The sequence below is a fragment of the Schistocerca americana genome, chromosome 1 (assembly GCF_021461395.2).
Source record: "Schistocerca americana isolate TAMUIC-IGC-003095 chromosome 1, iqSchAmer2.1, whole genome shotgun sequence".
Classification (NCBI taxonomy): Eukaryota; Metazoa; Arthropoda; class Insecta; order Orthoptera; family Acrididae; genus Schistocerca; species Schistocerca americana.
In genome coordinates, this window is record NC_060119.1 from 535,416,694 (window position 1) to 535,443,730 (window position 27,037).

At 40.4% G+C, this 27,037-nt stretch overlaps 1 protein-coding gene across 1 annotated transcript in view; it reads left to right on the forward strand.

Annotated features, from left to right (window-relative positions):
- Window positions 1-27,037, forward strand: part of LOC124572341 (odorant receptor Or1-like) — a 90,727-nt gene that overhangs the window by 43,053 nt on the left and 20,637 nt on the right. The window contains exon 3 of the mRNA XM_047131130.1: window positions 2,258-2,733. Within this exon, the coding sequence (XP_046987086.1) occupies window positions 2,258-2,733 (476 nt within the window). The remainder of the gene's footprint in view (window positions 1-2,257; window positions 2,734-27,037) is intronic.

Sequence of the window (27,037 nt, forward strand, 5' to 3'; positions counted from 1 at the left end):
AGTAGAACCCTTAGATGGTTTGAAAGAAACTATAGAATAACTGGAAGAAAAATACTTCTTATCACGTTCCCTTCAGACGCTCAAAAGCTACGTGTTGGGAGCATCCTGATCATAGAACATCTTTTAAGAAATCTCATCTACTGATAGCAAATTAACAAGATTGTCCCTATTGCTCAGTAGTTTGGCAGATTAAAAAGAACAAAACATACTTTTGGAGGCACAATACTGATTTTAGAGCGTTACATTTCTTCGAGAAGTGTCAGCTGCTGCACTGAAGATTAACTTGATGAGCACTATTACCCAAACAGTCTGAATTTAAATGTGAGTTATTTGAAAGGGATAGAAAATATAGTGCAATATACTTTGTGAAGGTTACCATTAGGGAATTTACCCAGTAATGAGTTGTTATAGGGTTACAGGATTAACAATTTTGTACATCAAACGAAGTAAATCTGGAAGGGAAATGCAAAATATCTATAAGAATCTGAACAAGGACCAAAGTGAAGAAGAAATAAGTAAAATGTTAGGTAAAACTTGGGTATGAAAGAAGATAATAAAAATTGTATGTTATATGATGAAGTACTATTCCAAAGTAGTATTGAAAACATACGTTATTTGAGAGTGTGTTAGATCAACACACAGATAGGAGCATTGGTTATGTTAATTTAAGTTATTGTAATGAGAGGACAAACAAATTCGAAGAAAAACGTAAAGAGAGAAAGAGTAGAAGTAGACACAAATATTTTTATAATTTTATTCTATGTCTTACATTGAGAACAAGGTGAGTGAATAGGTGGAATGAGTGAATTAGTGAATAAATGTTTTCGGGACTATCTACCATTTATGAAACTTAATAACATAGGTTTGGAAAACTTGGGAAAATAGTACATAGTATTAACGTATGTTAACTCGAAAAAATCAGGTAGAGGAAGAAAAAGGAGGCATTGATAAAGATAGGAAGAGAAAGCACTGAATCTATTATCAGAATAAATTTCGTTAAATCGTGAAATAGTCTGTTTCAGTCCATATTGAGTTATAAGCCTATTTAGTAACAGGATTACGTACAAAAATATTTTCAGGTTCTGCAAAATCTGTTTTGTAGACATATTAGTGGTATAGGGGACTCTCAGTAGAGCAAACTCAGGATTGTGAGGGTTAGACGAAGTCTCCAGGCTCCATTGCACTTCATGCTACCGGAAGTACTCCGTGCCTTACACTGTAAGATGGCTTACGCAATACAGATGTAGATTATAACTTAAGGTTATTAAAACTTTATGCTACAGTTAGCGTAATTAATAACAACAGTTGATAGATTCAACGCTCATGCTACTCACATTCATTCATCGTGATCTATAACCACAAAACTGGTAATTAATGAGTTATCACTTTTTGTTCAATTCATTCCTAACAGCAACTGACAAAAATAAGTTGTGATAAATGTAACTTACTAACAGTTAACAACCATGTGCCAGCTTTTATGGGCAATGCTATATCACTAAATAACCGAACCAAATATCACAATACACCCCAAGTTGTAATCTCTCAGCACCCCACTTCTACTTTTTTAATACGGAGTGATAGGTTGTTGCCCATGTATGTTAAATACAAGTGTCGATTCAACAGAGCGTGTTGTTGTTGTTGTGGTCTTCAGTCTGGTTTGATGCAGCTCTCCATGCTACTCTATCCTGTGCAAGCTTCTTCATCTCCGAGTAACTACTACAATCTATATACTTCTGAATCGGCTTAATGTATTCATCTCTTTGTCTCCCTCTAAAATTTTTGCCTTCCAAGCTTCCCTTCAATAATAGATTGGTAATCCCTTGATGCCTTAGAACGTGTCCTACTTACAGATCCCTTCTACTACCCAAGTTGTGCTACAAACTCCTGTCAATTCTATTCAGTACCTCCTCATTAGTTACGGGACCTACCCATCTAATCTTCAGCATTGTTCTGTAGCACCACACTTCGAAAGCTTCTATTCTTTTCTTGTCTAAACTTGTTATCACCCGTGTTTCACTTCCATACATGGCTACGCTCCTTTGCGATATGTAGTTAAATATTATGACAGTCAAGTCCGTTTAAAACTGGACCTGACTTTCCCCAGGAGATAAAAGACTGTTTTAGTTCAGGAGGAGCTGAACAGTTTACGAGTAAATCGTTCAAGTGTTCCACAGTCTCCTGACCAAACTTCTGTATAGATCTTACTTCCAAACAGTCCTCCAAGAATTGCGATGACATGGTTTTCTCGTTTGCACAGATGGTGACGGTGCCGGCGACGATTGGCTGGGTCCTCTGCCCCGTGCTGTCCCGCGCCGTCACAAAGCCGGACAACGAGCACCAGGAAGCCCACCGGCAGCTGCCGTTGCCCGTGTGGCTCCCAGTCGACGTCTACGCGTCTCCCACGTACGAGTTCCTGTACGTCGTCCAGTCCTTCTGCACCCTGGTCGCAGCTCAGTCCTGCCTCAGTGTAGACAGCTTCTTTGTTCATATGATGTTGATGGTGGCCGCCGAGTTGGAAGTTTTGAACTGCAACCTTTCTGCCATGGAACACACCAATTCGACGAGAACTGAGGGAGAGCGATTTTTTTCTGGACATGAACGAAATGGCGAACGATTGGCAGTACTTGACAGCGGCAAAGTGGTTGATCAACATACATTGCCAAAGAGCACTGCATACGGGTGGCTTCATCGACAGTTGCTGAAGAACGTGCTTCACCATCAGGCAATCCTAAGGTTAGCATTGCAAATATCATGCACAACAGACTCTACAGACCTCCTCATTGTCTTTTCTTTTCATTTTCGCTTCTGATTCCACATGTTTCTGTGAGGCCCCAAACTAAGGCTATAAGCAGCTATCAGCTCCATTAGTTTAGGGGACTGTTTCTGAGAGTAAATACTATATAATTGTCTGCCATATCCTTGGTCACAGGGAACAAGTGCACCTCTATGCAAATTGCAGACATAAAACCAACTGTAGAGAACTTACCGTCAAATAACAAACAACACACCGAAGCATAAGCAAGTATCCAATACCCGAATGAAGAAGTATTTGAAGAAAATAACTCTCAAATCTTTTGTGAAATAATTTGTCTAAAAGTAAAAACAAAACAGATGAGAGAAACATTTTAGACGCTTTTAAATTCTGCTCGAGACGTTTTGCAATAAGTGAAGCACATCACATATTTCTTCAGCATATTTTGTTTCTTAATTTTAGACTAATCATTTCACAAAAAATTGTCGTTTCTTTCAACCTTTTTTATTTTCAAGTTAGAAAGGAAGAAATATAGTATAAGGTTAAATAACAACTACTTTGTTTTCGTTTTTTTACTTGTACTTGTTATTGAGCCTTAAATGTGCAACTTTTCTACCAAGAAGTAACGGAAGAATCCATAAATAAGACGTGAAGTATAGTATATTTAAATCTCGATTAGTATCATATTATTAATAAGAGTTCATATAGATCAACAGAAAGCAAAGTTATTTCAAATTACATTGTAATTTGATATTACTTTTATATTTTCAACACAAAAGAAAGAATTCCACAACTTTAACACCAGTCTAACGTTTTATATGCAAAATTTCTAGGCCCATTCACATAACTAGGAGCAGCTGTTCATGAAATATTTAAGTTTTTCCTCAAATTTCTAATTTTTCAACTATCCTACCTAATTTCAAGCATATAAATATTTTATTTTATTAATTTATTTATTTTTTGCAAAATCAAACGTCATACTGGTCAGTTTGATACCCCATTTTTCCGTTTTACACTCTTCGTTTGGCTATTAAAGTTCGGATGACAATTTTCTCTCAACTCCCTAGTTTAAAAAATTTTTGACTATTAACTTCACTGTTTTCAAGCAGTTAAAACTATTTTGCAAAGCTAGACTTCATTCTGGTTAATTTGGTAAGCAAATTGTCCATTTGAGATTCCTCAGGTGTCTATGAAAATTCAATCAAATATCCATAGTGTAATTTCCCTTAATGAAGCAGATTACTTTCAAGCAAATAGTTTCTCACTTTGGTGGATTTGATGCTCCATTTGCCATTTTCCCTGTTTTCATTTGGGTATGGAAATTCTGAAAATATCCGTTTTGTAATTTCTAGGAAGCCTTTAGTTTGCTCTGCTTCAACGTTTCATCAAAAATTACTACTTACTGAACTGAAAGCTGCAGAAGTAACATTATTCTCAGCATGAGTATTTACGAATCGTCATTAAATACGCAAGCTTTAGGTGATAAATGACTGAACATAAATCAGGTAATTCTATACTGATAATAAAATGGTGTAACGGGTGTAGGAGGTTTAGGATTCGTAATGAATAGGAAGGTAGGGCGAAGAGGGAGTTCTTGTGAACAGTTCTGTGATAGGGGTGTTCTTGTCAAAATTGACTGCTAATCAATACCAACAAAGGTAGTTCACGTATACGTGCCGACGTCGCAAGCTGAAGATGAAGAGAGAGAGAAAGCATATGAGGATACTGAAAGGGTAATGCAATACGTAAAGGGAGATGAAAATCTAATAGCTATGGGGGACTGGAATTCAGTTGTAGAGGAAGGAGCAGAAGAAAAGATTACAGGAGATTTTGGGCTTGGGACAAGGAATGAGAGAGGAGAAAGATTAATTGAGTTCTGTAATAAACTTCATCTAGTAATGGCGAATACTCTTTCAAGAATCACAAGAGGAGGAAATATACTTGGAAAGGGCCGGGGAATAAGGGAAGATCTCATTTATGTTACGTCATGGTTAGACAGAGATTCCGAAATCAGATACTGGATTGTAAGGTGTACCCAGAAGTAGATATAGTCTCAGATCACAATGTAGAAGTGATGAAGAGTAGGCTGAAGTTTAAGAGATTAGTCAGGACGAATCAATATGCAAGGAAGTGGGATACGGAACTACTAAAGGATGACGAGACATGCTTAAAGTTCTCTAAGGCTGTAGATACAGCAATAAGGAATAGCTCAGTAGCCAGTACATGTTAAGAGGAATGGACATCCCTAAAATTAGCAATCACAGAAGTTGGAAAGAAAAGCATGGGTACAAAGAAGGTAACTGCGAAGAAACCATGGTGAACAGAAGAAATACTTCAATTGATCGATGAAAGGAGGCAGTACAAAAATGTTCCGGGAAACTCAGGAATACAAAAATACAAGTCGCTGAGGAATGAAATAAATAGGAAGTGCAAGGAAGCTAAGACGAAATAGCTGCATAAAAAATGTGAAGAAATCGAAAAAGAAATGATTGTCGGAAGGACTGACACAGCATACAAGAAAGTCAAAAGCACCTTCGGTGACACTAAAAGCAAGGGTGGTAACATTAAGAGTGGAATAGGAACTCCACTGTTAAATGCAAATGAGAGAGCAGATAGGAGGAAACAGTACACCGAAGGCCTCTATGAGAGGGAAGAGTTGTTTGATGTAATAGAAGAAGAAACAGGAGTCGATTTAGAAGAGGGAGAGGATTCAGTATTAGAATCAGAGTTTAAAAGTGCTTTGGAGGACTTAAGATCAAATAAGGTAGAAGGGACAGAAAACATTCCATCAAAATTTCTACAATCAGTGATGGAAGTGGCAACAAAACGACTGTTCACGTCGGTGTGTAGAATGTATGAGTCTGGCGACATACCATCTGACTTTCGGAACAGCATCATCCACAAAATTCCGAAGAGGGCAAGAGCTGACAAATGCGAGAATTATGGCACAATCAGCTTAACAGCTCATGCATCCAAGTTGCTTGCAATAATACTATAGAGAAGAATGAAAAAGAAAATTGAGTATGCGCCAGATGACGATCATTCAGGCTTTAGGAAAGGTAAAGGCGCGAGAGAGGCAATTCTGACTTTGCGGTTAATAATGGAAGCAAGACTAAAGAAAAATCAAGACACGTTCATAGGATTTGTCGACCTGGAAAAAGCGTTCTACAATGTAAAATGGTGCAAGATGTTCGAAATTCTGAAAAAAGTAGGGGTAAGCTACAGGGAGAGACGGGTCATATACAATATGTACAGCAGCCAAGTGGGAATAATAAGAGTGGACGACCAAGAACGAAGTGCTAGTATTAAAAATGGTGTAAGATAAGGATGTAGCCTTTCGCCCCTACTGTCCAATCTGTACATCGAGGAAGCAGTGATGGAAATAAAGGAAAAGTTCAGGAAAAGAATTAAAATTCAAGATGAAAGGATATCAATGATACGATTCACTGATGACATAGCTATCCTGAGTGAAAGTGGAGAAGAACTACCTGACGTGCTGAATGAAATGAACAGTCTAAAGGGTGGACTGAGAGTAAATCGAAGAAAGACGAAAATAATATATTTGATGACGAGAGAACTTCGTGACTTGCAACAAACTTAACTCATAGGTTCAAATCCTTACCAAACTTTTTCTCGCTGACAACCGCCGCAAAATTATGAAAGGAGAAAAATCTATCGCTTACTGTATTTTCGCTGTTCACGCAGTAAAAGAGTCGCATCATTCATGCCGTCGATTAAAACACATCTTATATACACCATGACCTTCAATAGAAGTGTTTTCTTCGTCAAAACCGGTTTTCGGGTTTTATAACCCATCACCAGTGGCATCCAACACAAACAACAGTATGTGCATTGATTTTTACAAAATGATAACAGTACATATATAGAAGTCATATAAGTCTACTTACATTATGCACTTCTATAGCGATGACATGCTTATCAGTTAACACGACAGGATCTGAAAATAAAATAGTACACAGTTTGTCATGTAGAGTAAACATGGAACTCGCAGGTCAAGGAGTCTACATTACCTAGCTTTTGTTATTTCCAAGATGATATTTATATTGTCTGTGACACATATTCACATAATTATGAAAATTACAATTTTTGACAGTGGTATCTGAAGGCAGAATATACAAAAGATATGATACTGCAAAATAATGCAACATATCACTTCAAATGGGACAATTTTTCATTTCCAGGACATAAACTTAAAACCAAAATTATTCAGTTAAAACAGTGTTGAAATTTTGATGCCTATATATATATATATTTCTGTAACCCTTTTTGTTTATTAAGTGCGTTGTCTGGCTGTTTTGCCGTATGTATGTACATATACCAATTTCTTCTAGAATACATAATAAACTTTGATTCAAGAGTAGGCATATATCATTCAACAGTAGGCCAATAACTTCCATTACTCTTAACTGACAGTAAAACTGATATAAAGTGTTTCTACACTAACATACTTGAGAGTATGTGATCACTCTCAACGCTAGTAAACTGTACATAAGACATTCTCTAATATCAAAGGAATTACTTGAGCAGAATACAAAAAATAAGAGTAGTTCATAAAATTTTACTTTTACGGAGAAGAGTGCTTTACCTGCTGCAAAACACGCGGTATATTGCAAAGCCGTAATTTTAATAATTGTAGGACCCCCAGAATTACCCTCGTTCTCTCTAATTCGTAAGAAGTCTTATGAATCTTTGCAGTTTACCAATACCAGTTTTGTCAAAAAACAAGTTGATACATATCACATCTCTTCTTCAAGAGCAACTGACTCAGAACCAGCTCGCTAATAAACCATTTAAAAAACCTGCCCTTAAATAACCTTTTGATACATAGTGACAACTTCAGGTATTTTACATTGTTTTTTGTCTGGTACGTACATTTCACTTAACTGTGATTATTACAAGATGGTTTTATATTGGAGCAATGTTTAGCAATCGGGTTTAAATGTTAAGAAATAGCAAAAGTCTTACAAAACACAAGTTTCTCGCCTGAGAATAGGTTTGGTTAAAAAATTTCATTTAACATTTAGAAAGTAGGAAGGAGTATCTGATCTTACAAATCTTACCACAGTGCAACCATTTGACCACAAACACTGGAAAATATCACAATTACTTAGTAAAATGAAAACCCGTATTATAACTGAAGCAACTCTTTGTGAGCGTCTTCATGATATTTTATTTAAAATATCCTCATCTCAATACCTTTGGCATGTCAAGTGGCGGTGCAGTTTGTAGCTTTCCTCTGGTATAAACAGAGTGAGCAGCTGAGAGCGTTCGCATTTCATAATAAACTTGTCTGCTAATTGGCCGGCCGTTTGTCCGTGCGGTTCTAGGCGCTTCATTCTGGAACCGCGTGACCGCTATGGTCGCAGGTTCGAATCCTGCCTCGGGCATGAATGTGTGTGATGTCCTTAGATTAGTTAGGTTTAAGTAGTTCTAAGTTCTATGGGACTGATGACCGCAGATGTTAAGTCCCATAGTTCTCAGAGCCATTTGAACCATTTGTCAGCTAAATGTCTAATTTAGTTGTACATGCACACAGTCCATTAAGTTTTGCTACTGCTTTGAGTCCCACACTCGTATTTAGAATGCCTCAGTGCCTGTTCCATTGTACCTGTCCTTTCCTTTCCGTTCTGGAGTAATAAAACGATATGTGCAGTTATGAATTCCACGTTAATAACCGTAGCAGATAGAGTAGGTTGTTACTGTGACAGTATGGCCAACTTTAATAGATGCTTGGTGGGAAGCTAAGAGGTTTGTGTTTGCCTTTACCGAGCCTTTAGTATAAGTTGGCACAATGCGGTAGGCTGGTCACTTTCGTGGGAAGGTTAAATCCTGGTGCCTTTAGGGCAGCTCGCCACTGTTCGCTGGTACCTTCGTAAGATCGGTTGCTCGTAAGAACCTCTCCTCAATAGTTTGGTTAAAATTTGAAGTCGTATAAATTTTCGGTCTAACTGAAGTCCTAACACTTTTCTCTTATACACTGATGTGACAAAAGTTATGAGGTACCTCGTGAAACCCAGTCGGACCTCCTTTCGCCCGGCGTAGTGCAGCTACTCGACGTGGCAGGGACTCAACAAGTCGTTGGAAGTCCCCAGCATAAATATTGAGCCAAGCTGCCTCTATAGCTGTCCATAATTGTGAAAGTCTTGTCGGTGCAGGATTTTTAGCATGAACTGATCTCTCGATTACGTCCCATAAACGTTCGATAGGATTCATGTCTGGCGATCTGGCTGGCGAAACAGATTATCTCGAATTGTCCAGAATGTTCTCCTGACCAGTCGCTAACAACTGCGGTCAGGTGACCCGGCGCATTTTATTCCATAAAAATTCCATAGTTTTTTGGCAACACGAAGTCCGTAAATGGCTGCAAATGGGCTCCAAGTAGCCGAACATAACCATTTCCAGTCAATGATCGGTTCAGTAGGGCCAGAGGATCCACTCCATTACATGTAAACACAGTCTACACCATTATGGACCTGCCACCAGCTTGTACAATGGCTTGTTGACAAATAGGATCCATGATTTCGTGGTGTCTCCACTCACTTGAGCCGTACCATAAGTTCTTATCAACAGAAATCGGAACTTATTCGACCAGGGCACGATTTCCCAGTCGTCTAGTGTCCAACCGATATGATTACGAACTCGGGGCAAGTGCTGCACGTGATTTCGCTCAGTTATCAAAGGCTCTCGCGTCGGTCGTCTGTCGCCATAGCCAATTAACGCCAAATTTCGCCGCACTGTCCTAAAGTACACTTCCGTCGTAGGTCTCACATTGATTTCTACGGTTATTTCAAGCAGTGTTGCTTGTCTATTAGTACTGACAACTCCCACAAACACCACTGTTCTCGGCTTTAAGTGAATGCCGTCGGACACTGCGTCATCCTTAGTGAGAGTTAATGCCTGAAATTTGGTGTTCTTGGCACGCTATTGACACTGTGGATCTCGGAATATTGAGTATTCAATTCCCATTCATCCAGCTCCAATTATTATTACGCTTTCAGAGTCTGTCAAATCCCGTCGGACGGACATAATCACTTCGGGAACTTTTTCACATGAAGCACCTGAGTGTGAATGACAGATCCGCCAATACGCTGCCCCTTTGCGCGTTGTGTTCTAAATAATACCGCCATCTGTATACGTGCATATCGCTAGCCATGATTTTTGGCACCTCAGCCTAGCTTTATAGTCAACTAGTTGCTGAGGTGACATTTATTTTAATGTCGCGAAAGTAAGTGCATTGAAATTTATGGGATTTCCTAAGCCTTTGTTTGATTTCACTAGTCAACTGAACACATGGAGGTGAGATTTCAACAAGCTTCTGTTTTTCGAAGAGCGACATGCGTGTGCATAATACGTATCTCTGTGATTTTGCCACTGATTTTTCAATTCCTTTTATTCCGCGCCTCCCCTGTTCGGCACTTGTTTTGTTCATTACCATCGCGTTTTAGTTTAAGACCCATCAGCTCTCGCTTCTTGTTACGTTTCTGATAAATTCTATCCAGTTTCGATCCATTTATCCTGAAATTGCTACTTGTTCGTTACTTGCTTTGTTCATTAACATGACGTGTTAGTGTTCCGGTTTAAAAGCCCTTTTGTACTGTAACTTTCGACATCTTTTTCCTATACTGTGGATTTAAATTAAATGTCTTTTTCAGGTTATGTTTTGATCTTCGATTGTGTATTTTGATGGTAACTTTACATATTAATTCCACGTGCTAAAATCGAGGGAGCAGCAGCTCTTTGTTAGCGACGTGTGGTCATGGTGAATGATCTTTGCTATTTTTCTTTTCTCCTCATAGTAAATCTCATAAATTGGTTCTGAGTGTTACGTGCGTGTATTTAACCCATCCTTTGATTATCCCCGTTTCATAAGCCACGATTTTAGTAGCGGATTCAGACCATGGTTTAAGATTTATCATGGATGGAACTTGGTATATATCAGCACCGATAAAATTTTTTGTGTTCACAAGCGCTTTAATTCAGATAACGTAGTCAATAAATGTTCATTTTACCCGTAATTATATACAAGTTTTGGATAAATGAAATTCATTCCACGCCCAAACCATCTCAGATCCAGGGCATGTCCCACAGCGCTTCCTTACGCAATAATTAAATAAAGGTAACTGTTCATTATGAACTATGCTTTTTTAAATTAGCCCATGGTTAAATAGTTTGGATCTTACATTCTTAAATACGCCATCTAGCCAGACCACATATTGTTCAGGGTGCAGCCGCAATCTTTAAACGAGCAATTTTTCGCAAAGAACGCCAACTAGCGTAGAGCAGCTATCACTCTATTTTTCTCTTTAGTATTACAATACTTTACAACCAGCGTAGCAGGCTTTTACACATATTGTAACATAGCTGTCTGTTCTGTTAATAGTTCTCTGTTTTAATACACAGATAATCTGACAACTCAGTTGTGCCATAAAACATGTCAGTTCCTTGTAAACCTTTATACTGTATATCAAATTTTACAGTCACGTTTACATCGTTGTTTGAAATTTTCGTACTGAGATATAAAAAAAGAAATATTTACTGATTTACAAAATATAGTGCCCAAAATAAATCACGTAACCATAACATATGTTTTAAAGTTAATTGTTTGAGAATGAGGTCATACAGTATATGTACTGCGTATTTATAATGTTAATATTGTACACAGTTTTACGATTTTTTTTCAGCAAATACCTTAGTGTACATAGTGCAGTGCTTTTCGTTCAGTCGTTTTATTGCTTTCTTCTGTATAAAAGTGAACAGTAACTGTTTACTTGAAGGTCTGAACATTGATGTTTTCATATTTGCATGCGTATTTCACGAGCGTTAGTGTCTCCTGATCCTAGTAATGCACGGAAGTCCATAATTATAGATCTATATCTTTGACAACGGTTTGTTGCTTAATCCTTGACCACATTCAGAGTTCGAATATATCAAATTTCCTTGGTCAGAAAAGCTTCTCACGTGGTATACTACAAACCATGGATGGAGGGCAGCAGGCAGGTTCCATATTCGTAAACTTCCGGGAGGCGTTTGACATCATGCCGCACTGAGACTGTTGACGAAGCTCCGAGCATGCGGATTAGGTTCTTGGATACGCTATGTGATCAAAAATATCCGGACACCTCCAAAAACAAACGTTTTTTATATTAGGTGCATTGTGCTACCACCTACTGCCTACTGCTATATCAGCGACATCAGTAGTCACTACACATCGTGAGAGACCAGAATGCAGCGCTCCGCGGAGCTCACGGACTTGATGGTCAGGTGATTGGGTGTCCCTTGTGTCATACGTCTATACGCGAGATTTCCACACTCCTAAACATCCCTAGGTCCATTGTTTCCGATGTGATAGTGGAGTGGAAATTTAGAGGGACACGTACAGTACAAAAGCGTATAGACCGACCTCGTCTGTTGACTGACAGAGACCGCCGACAGTTGGAGAAGGTCGTAATGTGTAATAGGCAGACATCTATCCAGAGCATCACACAAGAATTCCAAGCTGCATCAGAATCCACTGCAAGTACGAGGGCAGTTCAATAAGTAATGCAACACATTTTTTTTCTCGGCCAATTTTGGTTGAAAAAACCGGAAATTTCTTGTGGAATATTTTCAAACATTCCCGCTTCGTCTCGTATAGTTTCATTGACTTCCGACAGGTGGCAGCGCTGTACGGAGCTGATAAATTGGCGTCTGTAACGGATGTGCGTTGCAAACAACGGGCAGTGATCGAGTTTCTTTTGGCGGAAAACCAGGGCATCTCAGATATTCATAGGCGCTTGCAGAATGTCTACGGTGATCTGGCAGTGGACAAAAGCACGGTGAGTCGTTGGGCAAAGCATGTGTCATCATCGCCGCAAGGTCAAGCAAGACTGTCTGATCTCCCGCGTGCGGGCCGGCCGTGCACAGCTGTGACTCCTGCAATGGCGGAGCGTGGGAACACACTCTTTCGAGATGATCGACGGATCACCATCAAACAACTCAGTGCTCAACTTGACATCTCTGTTGGTAGTGCTGTCACAATTGTTCACCAGTTGGGATGTTCAAAGGTTTGTTCCCGCTGGGTCCCTCGTTGTCTAACCGAACACCATAAAGAGCAAAGGAGAACCATCTGTGCGGAATTGCTTGCTCGTCATGTGGCTGAGGGTGACAATTTCTTGTCAAAGATTGTTACAGGCGATGAAACATGGGTTCATCACTTCGAACCTGAAACAAAACGGCAATCAATGGAGTGGCGCCACACCCACTCCCCTACCAAGAAAAAGTTTAAAGCCGTACCCTCAGCCAGTAAAGTCATGGTTACAGTCTTCTGGGACGCTGAAGGGGTTATTCTGTTCGATGTCCTTCCCCATGGTCAAACGATCAACTCTGAAGTGTATTGTGCTACTTTTCAAAAATTGAAGAAACGACTTCAGCGTGTTCGTAGGCACAAAAATCTGAACGAACTTCTCCTTCTTCATGACAACGCAAGACCTCACACAAGTCTTCGCACCCGAGAGGAGCTCACAAAACTTCAGTGGACTGTTCTTCCTCATGCACCCTACAGCCCCGAACTCGCGCCGTCGGATTTCCATATGTTTGGCCCAATGAAGGACGCAATCCGTGGGAGGCACTACGCGGATGATGAAGAAGTTATTGATGCAGTACGACGTTGGCTCCGACATCGACCAGTGGAATGGTACCGTGCAGGCATACAGGCCCTCATTTCAAGGTGGCGTAAGGCCGTAGCATTGAATGGACATTACGTTGAAAAATAGTGTTGTGTAGCTAAAAGATTGGGGAATAACCTGGTGTATTTCAATGCTGAATAAAACAACCCCTGTTTCAGAAAAAAAATTTGTTGTATTACTTATTGAACTGCCCTCGTACTATGACAGTTAGGCGGGAGGTGAGAAAATTTGGATTTCATGACCGAGCGGATGCTCATAAGCCACACATCACGGCGGTAAATGCCAAACGACGCCTCACTTGGTGTAAGGAGCATAAACAGTGGACGACTGAACAGTGGAAAAACATTGTGTGGAGTGACGAATCACGGTACACCATGTGGCGATCCGATGACAAGCTGTGGGTATGGCGAATACCCGGTGAACGTCATCTGCCAGCGTGTGTAGTGTTAACAGTAAATATCGGAAGCGCTTGTGTTATGGTGTGGTCGTGTTTCTCATGCAGGGGGCTTGCACCCCATGTTGTTTTGCGTGGCGCTATCACAGCAGGGGCCTACATTGATGTTTTAAGCACCTACTTGCTTCCGAATATTGAAGAGCAATTCGGGGATGGCGACTGCATGTTTCAACACGATCGAGCACCTGTTCACAATGCACGGCCTGTGGCGGAGTGGTTACACGACAATAACATCCCTGTAATGGACTGGCCTGACCTGAATCCTATAGAACACCTTTGGGATGTTTTGCGACGCCGAATTCGTGCCAGGCCTCACCGATCGACATCGGTACCTCTCCTCAGTGCAGCACTCCGTGAAGAGTGGGCTGCCATTATCCGAGACACCTTCCAACACCTGATTGAACGTATGAATACAGAGTGTCATCAAGGATAAGGGTGGGCCAACACCATGTTGAATCCCAGCATTGCCGATATAGGGCACCACGATCTTGTAAGTCATTTTGAGCCAGGTGTCCGAATATTTTTGGTCACATAGTGCATGTGAATGGCTCGAAAATTTTTTAAGAGATAGAACCTAGTAGGTTGTCCTCGACCGTGAATGTTCATCAGAGGTAAGGGTATCGTCAGGAGTGCCCTGGGAAGTGTGATAAGACCAGTCTTATTCTCTACATACATGAATAAACTGACAGAGTGAGCAGTAATTTACGGCTGTTCTCTGATAACACTGGGCTGTACGGGAAGGTGTCGTCGTTGAATGACTGTAGGAGGATACTAGAAGACTTAGGCACAATTTCTAATGGGTGTGATGAATAGCAGCGAGCTCTGAATGTAGAAAAAAGATGTAAGTAAATGCGTACGAATAGGAAAACCAATGCTGTAACGTTGTAATACAGCATTAACAGTGTGCGAGAATTCTTTGAAAGTGTTCTTCATCTGTGAAGGAGACGGCGTGTAGAAAGGTAGTGCGATCCATTTCTGAGTATTACTTGAGTGTTTGGGTTGTTCGCCAGGTCTGATTCACAAAGATATCGATGCAGTTCAGAGGCGAGCGGCTAGATTTGTTACCGGTAGGTAAGATCAGCAAGCAAGTATTACGGAGATACTTCGTGAACTCAAATATTGTGCCAGATACATTTGGGAAGTGGGGAAAGACTGGGTAAAAGAAATTCATACACATCACCGAGAGCTAGTTCTAGCATCATAAGCAAAACGCGGAGAAAGGGGAGAATATCTTCCTGCCTCAGGATGTTAGTCTAAGGCATACAGGAGCGAAATAAGTAGCGTGAAAAGCTGCTGATGTTTTGAAGTGAATACAGAATCACGAGATCGTATAAAACGTACCATATGTAACATTTTATTATTTTTGAATGACAACAGCTTAAACGATATTTCATCCTACAAAACGTACTGTCTGTATGTTTTTTGTTGCTACCACCGTCAGTAAAACAAACAATTTTCCTGAGTTATCACAATAATTATATTTAGAAAGGACTCTGAAGGCGCTTCAGGCTTTTTTTCACAACATAAGAAAAGTGTAAATATGCGAATCCAGTATTCAATGTTTTACCCACTTAGCTAATAATATATCAAAATGTTTATTCCTTTACTAATCTCATAGCTTGGCCAGGATCGTGTTATAGGTGGCCAACAGAATTCCTATTCTTATGAGTTCATTCGCACAGCGTAATTGTTTAAATACGGTACCGAAAAGTATCCCACGTGTCGAAAATTGAGTAACGTTGTCAGGAAAAGTGGTGTTGTTACATATCCGCACACCATTAAAAAGTTCTTACCATAAATAAAACTAAATTAAGAACACAGTGATGCGTTTTCAGAACACACTGTTACCAGCTCCATCTTTGTGCAATGAACAGTTTATAAGTTTGCGCGCGTTTAGTGAAATATGTTACGACCGCGTTACGAGCGGCATCTGGAACTCCTCTCCACGACTCCACGTGTTCCCGTTTCAATAGAGTATACTTCCTCTGGCGCGAACAGAGGGATAACGAGAGTCCTGCTTCGCATGTGCGAGTTGCACGTGGGATAGGAAAGGGGTAGAAATGATGCTGTTGGACAATCTACCCTTCGCCAAAAGCTGAGACGTGTGTGGATGCATGTACTGGCACAGATTTGTGGACGATGTAAGATACACGATCTGCCAAAGGAAATAACTACTTTCATATGGCCATAAATATAATCGATCTGGGCTTAAGAATAACGAAATGGAACAGCAAACAAAATTTTGATAGAAGACGGACTGTAAGAAATGTAATAATAAAAAATAAAATGTAGCTTCAAAACTAGGAAGAATAAATATAAACAGTGCCACACAGTTCTATTGGTAACGGAAATAACAGTCATGTGGTACAGAGACACTGTCGTATTCTACACTGAATTTGCAGATGATTGAGCTCCATATTTAACCATAATGTACAACACATCCCTTGAGCGAAAGATTGTGAGCAGTGATTGGGAAGGAAAACCACAGGCCGCAGCTGCATGCAACAAGGGTAACAGAAGTGACCCGCACAGCTGATGTCCGTTCTCATTGGCTTCCAACTGTGACAGAGTGTCAGAACATATTCTGAGCTCAAACATGATGTAGTTTCTCGAACAGAATATCGAGTTCCATGACAACCAGCGTGGATTCCGAAACAATTGCTTTTCTCATGTGACATCCTGCAAGCCATGAGGAAAAACAGGTAGCTACAGTATTTTCTGACATCTGAAAAAATTTAACTAGATGCCACGCCAACTTTGAATAATAAAAGTACGATTATATGGTACATCCAACAACGGGTGGACAGTTATCGACAATAGTAGAAGCAACTTCAAGCATGCCCCAGGGACATTTATTGTTCGTGTTGTATATTATTGAGATAACTGACAAGATTACTATCAGCCTGTATGTTATGTGTTTATTAACAATGAAGTACTGCTCCCAAAAACGCTGCAGAAATTTTTAGTAAGTGAAACCAGGGCTGGTAGTTAGCCTTAACTGTACAGCAATGTAAAATTGTGTACTTAATAAAACGAAAAAAATATAACATCCTATGAATACATTATCAGTGATTCACAATTGGAATTAGTCAACTTGAACAATTAGCAGGGCCAGTAAAATAAAAACGAGACAGATGGAAAAACGCAATTAAATTGTTTATTTCAAAAGCAGTCTCCATAACTGTTAATAGGTTTATCCCATTGTGAGACAAGAAGACCGACCCACATGTTGGCACTGGTTGTTCCACTATGAGGCAGAAGTTTCGCTGGGAAGCCCTTACACATCCTACGTACAGTCCCGATAGGTCCCCGTGCGATTTCCATATTTCTGGAGCCCTGAAGAAAGACATTTGCGCCCATAGATTTGCTTCGGAGAAGGAGGTGCACGCCTGGATAAGATCACATTTCCATAGGCAACAGAAAACATTTTTCCATGAGGGCAGCGACCGCCTTGTCTTCCAATGAGATAAATGTATCAACAGTTATGGCGATTACTTTTGAAATAACGAATACGTTACTCACTCTTTAGGGTTCCGTACCTCAGTCGGTATGAACGTAACCCTCATAGAATGACTCTGCTGTCTGTCTGTCTGTCCCTCTGTCTGTCTGTCCCTCTGTTAACACCCCTTTTTTTCGGGACAGGTCTATCGTCTTTTGGCAGTATGAAAACTTTAAGTTTTTAAGGCAATTCATTCAAAAGATACGGCTATTTACGTCACATACATTGATACTCGGAAGTTCACTCCTCATAACCTATAGGGTGCTCCCGTTTGATCTAGAATCATAAAATTTAGCAGGAAGCAAGACTTAATAGTTCACGTAAAGGAAAAAACAGAAGACTGTTAATTTATAACTACAGCACAAAAATTAAATCGTGTCCTTTTTTTTTCAGTCAGTCGTCTGACTGGTTTGATGGGGCCCCCCACAAATTCCTCTTCTGTTCCAACCTCTTCATCTCAGAGTACCGCTTGCAACCTATGTCCTTATGTCCTCAATTATTTGCTGGATGTATTCCAGTCTCTGTCTTCCTCTACATTTTTTACCCTCTGCGGCTCCCTCGTCTCTCTAGTACAGCGGAAGTTATTCGCTAATGTTTTAACAGTTGTCCTATCATCGTGTCCCTTCTTCTTGTCAGTGTTTTCCATATATTCCTCTCCTCTACTATTCTGCGCAGAATCTCCTCATTCCTTACCGTGTCAGTCCACCTGATTTTCAACATTCTTCTGTAGCACCACGTCTCAAATGTTCGATTCTCTTCTGTTCCGGTTTTTCCACAGTCCACGTTTCACTAACATACAATGCTGAGCTCAAAACGTAGATTCTCGGATATTTATTCCTTAAATGAAGGTCTGTGTTCCATACTTCTCTTGGCCAGTAATGCCTTTTTTGCCAGTGCTCGTCTGATTTCTTATGTTCTCATTGCTCCCTCCGTCATGAGTTAGTTTGCTGCGCGGGTAGTAGAATCCCTTAACTTCATCTACATTGTGAACTTCAATCCTCATGTTAAGTTTCCAGCTGTTCTCATTTCTGTTACTTCTTATTACTTCGTCTTTCTTCGATTTACTCTCAATCCATATTCTGTACTGCGTAGATTGTTCATTCCAGTCTGCAGATCCTGCAATTCTTCTTCACTTTCAGTGAGGATAGCAATGTCATCAGCGAATCTTAACATTGATATTCTTTCGTCTTGAATTTTGATTCCATTGTTGAACCATTCCTTTATTTCCCTCATTGATTCTTCGATGTATAGATTGATCAGTAGCGCAAAAGGCTACATCCCTGTCTTACACCCTTTTTAATCCAAGCACTTCTAGTTCTACTATTCCCTCTTGGCTCCTGTTCATGTTTATATTACCCGTCTCTCCCTATAGTTTACCACTTTTTTCTTTATAATTTGAACATCTTGTACCATTTGACACTATTGAACGCTTTATCCAGCTCGAAAAAATCCTATGAACGTGTCTTGATTATTCTTTAATCTTTCTTCCATATCAGCCGCAACGGCTACCTCTCTGGTGCCCTTAGTTTCCCTAAAGCCAAACTGCCCCTCATGCATCACATCCTCAGTTTTCATATTTCAGGTATGAAGTAGAAATGTATGTCAAATGGTTGAGGTTTACGGTCTTTTGCGGTGTAATTAATTTAAGCTTCTAAGTAATGGGGTCAAAAGATACGGGTATAACACCTTTTGTTGTTTGTTGTTGTGGTCTTCAGTCCAGAGACTGGTTTGATGCAGCTCTCCATGCTACTCTATCCTGTGCAAGCTTCTTCATCTCCCAGTACCTACTGCAACCTACATCCTTCTGAATCTGCTTAGTGTATTCATCTCTTGGTCTTCCTCTACGATTTTTACCCTCCACGCTGCCCTCCAATACCAACCCCCCAATACCAATATCGTGATCCCTTGATGCCTCAGAACATATCCTACTCAACTGATCACTTCTTCGAGTGTGTGCCACAAATTCCTCTTCTCCCCAATTCAATTTCGTACCTCCTCATTAGTTACGTGATCTACCCATTTAATCTTCAGCATTCTTCGGTAGCACCACATTTCTAAAACTTCTGTTCTCTTCTTGTCTAAACTTTTTATCGTACGTGTTTCGCATCCGTACAAGGCTACACTCTGTACAAATACTTTTAGAAAAGATTTCCTGAAACTTAAATCTATACTCTATGTTAATAAATTTCTCTTCTTCAGAAAGGCTTTTCTTGCCATTGCCAGTCTACATTTTATATCCTCTCTACTTCGACCATCATCAGTTATTTTGCTCCTCACATAGCAAAACTCATCTACTATTTTGACTGTCTCATTTCCTAATCTAATTCCCTCAGCACCACCTCATTTAATTAGATTATTTTCCATTATACTTGGTTTGTTTTTGTTGATGTTCATCTTATATCCTCCTTTGAAGACACTGTCCATTCCGTTCAACTGCTCTTCCAGGTCCTTTGCTGTGTCTGACAGAATTACACTGTCATCCGCAAACCTCAAACTTTTTATTTCTTCTCCATGGATTTTAAATCCTACTCCGAATTTTTCTTTTGTTTCCTTTACTGCTTGCCAATATATAGATTGAATAACATCGGGGGTAGGCTACAATCCTGTCTCACTCCCTTCCCAACCACTGCTTCCATTTCATGCCCCTCGACATTTCGATACTCGTGAATTCATTCATCAAATCCTGTAGATGAACTATCTATACAGAAGCAAGATTTGGTGGTGTAGCGGTACAGCTAGTGCCTGAAAACCGAGGGTTACGGATACGTTCGTTGTACGTCGCACACTGATTTCCGTTATTGTTTCACGATGTGTTGCTTGTCTATTAGCAAAGACAGCCGTACACAAACGTCGCCCCTCTCGCTTGTTACGTGAAGGCTGCCAGCCACTACGTTGCCCGTGGCGAGAGGCAGTGCATGAAATTTGGTATTCTCGTCACACTCTGAACACTGTAGATCTAATATTATTCAATGCGCTAATGATTTCCGAAATGGAATGTCTCATGGGTCTAGCTCCAACTACCATTCCGCGTTCAAAGTCTGTTAATTCCCGTCGGGCGGCCCTAATCACGTCAGAAACCTTTTGACATGAATCGCCTGAGTAAAAATGAAAGCTCTACCAACGCACTGCCCCTTTATACCCCGTGTGTGCGATACTATCGCCATCTGTATGTGTGAATATAGCTATCCCACGACTTTTGTCATCTCTGAATACAAGGTATACAGAACATCAAATACAATCCAGTCACTCTACTCACAGCAACATAAGAACCTGACAGTAGCAGATAGGTACAGACTTATTTATGTAATTCTACGTACATGTGGGTGACTGGCATAAATTTCAAAATAAAAGACAAGGAATACGTAATAAAATGGAAATTTGCGTTGTGGTGGAAAAGGAGAAATTCGTTTACGTTTCTGTGGCGACGAACAGGATGAAGTCGTTTCTTCAGTTTCCTGAGGGTACCATAATACACTTCAGAGTTGCTCGTTGCTCCATGAGAGATGACAACAAACAGAACAACCGCTTCAGAGCCCCAGGAAACCTTCGCCATTTACTTTACCGGCTGATGGTGCGTCTTTCAACCTTTTCTATGTGAGTACCCCAACTGGTGGCTGAGTGTGCCAGCGCTATCATCGGAAACGCCAGTGATCCGTCGACATCTCGAATGAGAGTGTAACAGTGCAGGTGTCACAGCCATGTGCGGACGGCCAGCTTTGTGCGAGCTTGTTGCGATTATAAAAGACGCCTCGTCAAATGTCTCTTCGTGCTTCTGACACTGCCAAGTTTCCGGAGACGTTCTGGAAGCTGCTATGAATGTCTGTGGTGCTCTGATTTTTCGCAATAAGAAATACCCGAACAGAGCAGAGTGAAAATACTACTCTATTCAGATTTTCTGCCCCACACACCTTGTTTTAGATTCCAGACGCTGAAAGAAATCTACATACTGGAACATGCATAAAAATCAACATAGCGAAGAATCTGTAAAAATGGGCACAAGCATAAGTATGGAAGTACGGTCACCCCTCCCTAAAGGGGTGTGAGGGATGCTGCAGCCTGGTGCCCTGGAATGTAACTGGAGCTGCTTATTGGTACAATGCAGCAGCGAGCAGCTGGAACCTTTCTAGTAGTTAGGATGCAACATTGGTTGTAGTGTTTGTTCTGGACTAAAGACCTTTGGCGGGTATGTCAAATACTTTCCTTTTTTTTGTACTTGTGTTTAGTTTAAAGCAATTTCTCAGTGACATCCGGAAAACGAAATCCAAAGCTATTTATATAGATACGTTTTTACTCACCCATGTCTGTAGACTGCATTCGATAGTAGCCATCTTACTTCGGTAGTGTTAGTTTAAATATGGGCCCCAATGTAAAGATCACAATATTCCCAGGGGCCCTCAAACCCAGATTCTCCGTTCGCCATATCTTCTGTCCCCAGTATTAAGAATAGAATCACCACCCGGGAACGCCACGCATCAAGTGCTAGTCTCGGGAACGTGGTACAAGTGTCACTTGACAAAGTCGTTTGATAGAAGGGCTTCAAAGAAGAGGCCGTTGAATTTTACCGGGGTTGGAAACCGGCTAGAGAACAGCGTTGAAAGGCCAAACGCCTCCAGAAAAAGAAAATTCAATCCACGAAATGAACAGATTCTTCATTAGACTCGTGCGATCCTCACCTAGTGGACAGGGATGAATTACCTGGAAATCATAATCGATGAGGATACATCTGACACGAACTATGCAACCCGCATCTTCCGTGATGAAAAATTCTCTCACTCACACTGCGCCGGAACTAAAAGAGTGATTTACATTTGCAATTTCTGAAAATGTTTCTTGATTTGATGTTCATTTAAAATGTTTGTACCCAGGTAGCTCTTAGTAGACTGGTATACCGTTTTGTATCACGTTATCCTGTTTTATTAAGACACATTAAAAGATTTTTTGTGACGGTTTTGGGAAGGGTCCATATTTCCTCCCCATTTTAAAGACATTGTTCGACCTTTCCTCCCCCCCATGAACCATGGGCATTGCCGTTGGTGGGGAGGCTTGCGTGCCTCAGCGATACAGATAGCCGTAGCGTAGGTACAACCACAACGGAGGGGTATCTGTTGAGAGGCCAGACAAACGTGTGGTTCCTGAAGAGGGGCAGCAGCCTTTTCAGTAGTTGCAAGGGCAACAGTCTGGATGATTGACTGATATGGCCTTGTAACAATAACCAAAACGGCGTTGCTGTGCTGGTACTGCGAACGGCTGAAAGCAAGGGCAAACTACGGCCGTAATTTTTCCCGAGGGCATGCAGCTTTACTGTATGATCAAATGATGATGGCGACCTCTTCGGTAAAATATTCCGGAGGTAAAATAGTCCCCCATTCGGATCTCTGGGTGGGGACTACTCAAGAGGATGTCGTTATCAGGAGAAAGAAAACTGGCGTTCTACGGATCGGAGCGTGGAATGTCAGATCCCTTAATCGGGCAGGTAGGTTAGAAAATTTAAAAAGGGAAATGGATAGGTTAAAGTTAGATATAGTGGGAATTAGTGAAGTTCGGTGGCAAGAGGAACAAGACTTCTGGTCAGGTGACTACAGGGTTATAAACACAAAGTCAAATAGGGGTAATGCAGGAGTAGGTTTAATAATGAATAGGAAAATAGGAATGCGGGTCAGCTACTACAAACAGCATAGTGAACGCATTATTGTGGCCAAGATAGATACGAAGCCCACACCTACTACAGTCGTGCAAGTTTATATGCCAACTAGCTCTCCAGATGACGATGAAATTGAAGAAATGTATGATGAAATAAAAGAAATTATTCAGATAGTGAAGGGAGACGAAAATTTAATAGTTATGGGTGACTGGAATTCGAGTGTAGGAAAAGGGAGAGAAGGAAACGTAGTAGGTGAATATTGATTGGGGCTAAGAAATGAAAGAGGAAGCCGCCTGGTAGAATTTTGCACAGAGCACAACTTAATCATAGCTAACACTTGGTTTAAGAATCATGATAGAAGGTTGTATACATGGAAGAACCCTGGAGATACTAAAAGGTATCTATTGGTTATGACTTGTAGATTAAAACTGAAGAAACTGCAAAAAGGTGGGAATTTAAGGAGATGGGACCTGGATAAACTGAAAGAACCAGAGGTTGTACGGAGTTTCAGGGAGAGCATAAGAGAACAATCGACAGGAATGGGGGAAAGAAATACAGTAGAAGAATAATGGGTAGCTTTGAGGGATGAAGTAGTGAAGGCAGCAGAGGATCAAGTAGGTAAAAAGACGAGGGCTAGTAGAAATCCTTGGGTAACAGAAGAAATATTGAATTTAATTGATGAAAGGAGAAAATATAATAATGCAGTAAATGAAGCAGGCAAAAAGAAATACAAACGTTTCAAAAATGAGATCGACAGGAAGTGCAAAATGGCTAATCAGGGATGGCTAGAGGACAAATGTAAGGATGTAGAGGCTTATCTCACTAGGGGTAAGATAGATACTGCCTACAGGAAAATTAAAGTGACCTTTGGAGATAAGAGAAACACTTGTATGAACATCAAGAACTCAGATGGAAACCCAATTCTAAGCAAAGAAGGGAAAGCAGAAAGGTGGAAGGAGTATATAGAGGATCTATACAAGGGCGATGCACTTGAGGACAATATTATGGAAATGGAAGAGGATGTAGATGAAGATGAAATGGGAGATAAGATACTGCGTGAAGAGTTTGACAGAGCACTGAAAGACCTGAGTCGAAACAAGGCCCCCGGAGTAGACAATATTCCATTGGAACTACTGACGGCCTTGGGAGAGCCAGTCCTGACAAAACTCTACCATCTGGTGAGCAAGATGTATGAAACAGGCGAAATACCCTCAGACTTCAAGAAGAATATAATAATTCCAATCCCAAAGAAAGCAGGTGTTGACGGTTGTGAAAATTACCGAACAATCAGTTTAATAAGCGACAGCTGCAAAATACTAACACGAATTCTTTACAGTCGAATGGAAAAACTAGTAGATGCCGACCTCGGGGAAGATCAGTTTGGATTCCGTAGAAATACTGGAACACGGGAGGCAATACTGACCTTACGACTTATCTTAGAAGAAAGATTAAGGAAAGGCAAACCTACGATTCTAGCATTTGTAGACTTGGAGAAAGCTTTTGACAGTGTTGACTGGAATACTCTCTTTCAAATTCTAAAGGTGGCAAGGGTAAAATACAGGGAGCGTAAGGCTATTTACAATTTATACAGAAACCAGATGGCAGTTATAAGAGGCGAGGCACATGAAAGGGAAGCAGTGGTTGGGAAGGGTGTAAGACTGGGTTGTAGCCTCTCCCCGATGTTATTCAATCTGTATATTGAGCAAGCAGTAAAGGAAACAAAAGAAAAATTCGGAGTAGGTATTAAAATTCATGGAGAAGAAATAAAAACTTTGAGGTTCGCGAATGACATTGTAATTCTGTCAGAGACAGCAAAGGACTTGGAAGAGCAGTTGAACGGAGTGGATGGTGTCTTGAAGGGAGGATATAAGATGAACATCAACAAAAGCAAAACGAGGATAATGGAATGTAGTCGAATTAAGTCGGGTGATGTTGAGGGTATTAGATTAGGAAATGAGACACTTAAAGTAGTAAAAGAGTTTTGCTACTTGGGGAGCTAAATAACTGATGATGGTCGAGGTAGAGAGGATATAAAATGTAGACTGGCAATGGCAAGGAAAGCGTTTCTGAAGAAGAGAAATTTGTTAACATCGAGTGTAGATTTAAGTGTCAGGAAGTCATTTCTGAAAGTATTTGTATGGAGTATAGCCATGTATGTAAGTGAAACATGGACGGTGAATAGTTTGGACAAGAAGAGAATAGAAGCTTTCGAAATGTGGTGCTACAGAAGAATGCTGAAGATTAGATGGGTACATCACATAACTAATGAGGAGGTATTGAATAGAATTGGGGAGAAGAGGAGTTTGTGGCACAACTTGACGGGAAGAAGGGACCGGTTGGTAGGACATGTTCTGAGGTATCAAGGGATCACAAATTTAGCATTGGAGGGCAGCGTGGAGGGTAAAAATCGTAGGGGGAGACCAAGAGATGAGTACACTAAGCAGATTCAGAAGGATGTAGGTTGCAGTAGGTACTGGAAGATGAAGAAGCTTGCACAGGATAGAGTAGCATGGAGAGCTGCATCAAACCAGTCTCGGGACTGAAGACCACAACAACATTCGACCTTTATGTGAAACTTGGTTTTTAAATAGAAATAATCGATATTAATCATTGTTTTGACTCCTATCATTTAGCAAACTTGTTACAGTCGTTAATGAAGTTCAAAAATTTGGAAGTTTTCCACAAGAAAGCAAGTGTAAGTAAGAAACAAGAAAATGTTGACCATATTTACATCTACTCCTATTCTCATTAAATCACACAACCCACCCACCCTCCCACCCTCCCACCCACCCACCAACACACACACACACACAAACAAATAAACAAACAGCCAGCTACGACCAACAAAAGGAAATTGAGCTGTGCAGTGGTTACACAACACAAAAAAGACTTCACGAAGTCACATCATAATAGTCAGCATCATTATTGGCAATGTAATAGAAAAGAAGCATTCGCATTCGTACGGGGATAATTTTGAAATCTGAAAGAAAAATCGTAGCAGTTCTGCCTCAGCACCGATGTAAAGAAAAGACTACAAAATTTTTACACGTGCGTTGAATTTGAAGGTTTAAAAATTCATGAAAATCTCCACCAATATGTGTAACCTTTAAAAACTGGCCCAGATCATGAACAGTTCAGTAAAAATTATCACAAATTCAGTTGTCAGTTCGCTAGCGTATCTTTTAACACAAAACGAAAACTTGCAGAAACATTCTCTTAGTAGCAGCAGAATCTTAAAACTGACTTTATCGAATGTTCTTTTGATAGAGATGTAATTGCTGATAACTGAATTTGTTCTGTTCGATATAAAGTTGAAAAATAAAGCTGACCTTACTGAAGATATCATTCACGCAGAATGGGTTATACTGTGGTACATTGGTGCCAAATTGTGGACAGAAACATAAAGCAGGAAATTGTACTTAAAAATAAAATGGTGTGGGAAAGATGACTGACTTTCTAGAGTGCGAAATCATACGAGGGCGTGCTGAAGAGTAATGCCTACGAACCTTTTTTATGTAAAAGCCCGTCAAGCTTTTTTTAAAAAACAACCCTGATTAATATTCTACATCTTTGTTCATAATATATACATTTTTATTTCTCACCGTAGCCACCCTAGAAACGAACGCATTCCTTCCAACGAGAGCTTGTTGATACCGTCACTGTGGAATGTTTGTTGACAGAGCCACAATATCATTTCTGCTAGCGCCTCATCATCACTGTCAATGTGAAGTTCTCGAAAGTGTTGTTTAACTTTTGGAAACAGATGAAAATCGGATGGGAGCAAGTCGGGACTATATGAAGGATGAGCGGTGACGGTGAAACTGATGTGTCGGATTGTTACATATGTCAAATCTCTTCCGTTTCATGTAAGCACTGGGCATTCGACGCACCAACCATGTGCACAGTTTTCTGTAATTTTAAACATTTTTATTGGCTGAGATCCAGCAACCGAGCGTTACAGGATGTGTGTATAGCCACCTCTGTGGCACAAAATGATTGTCAAATT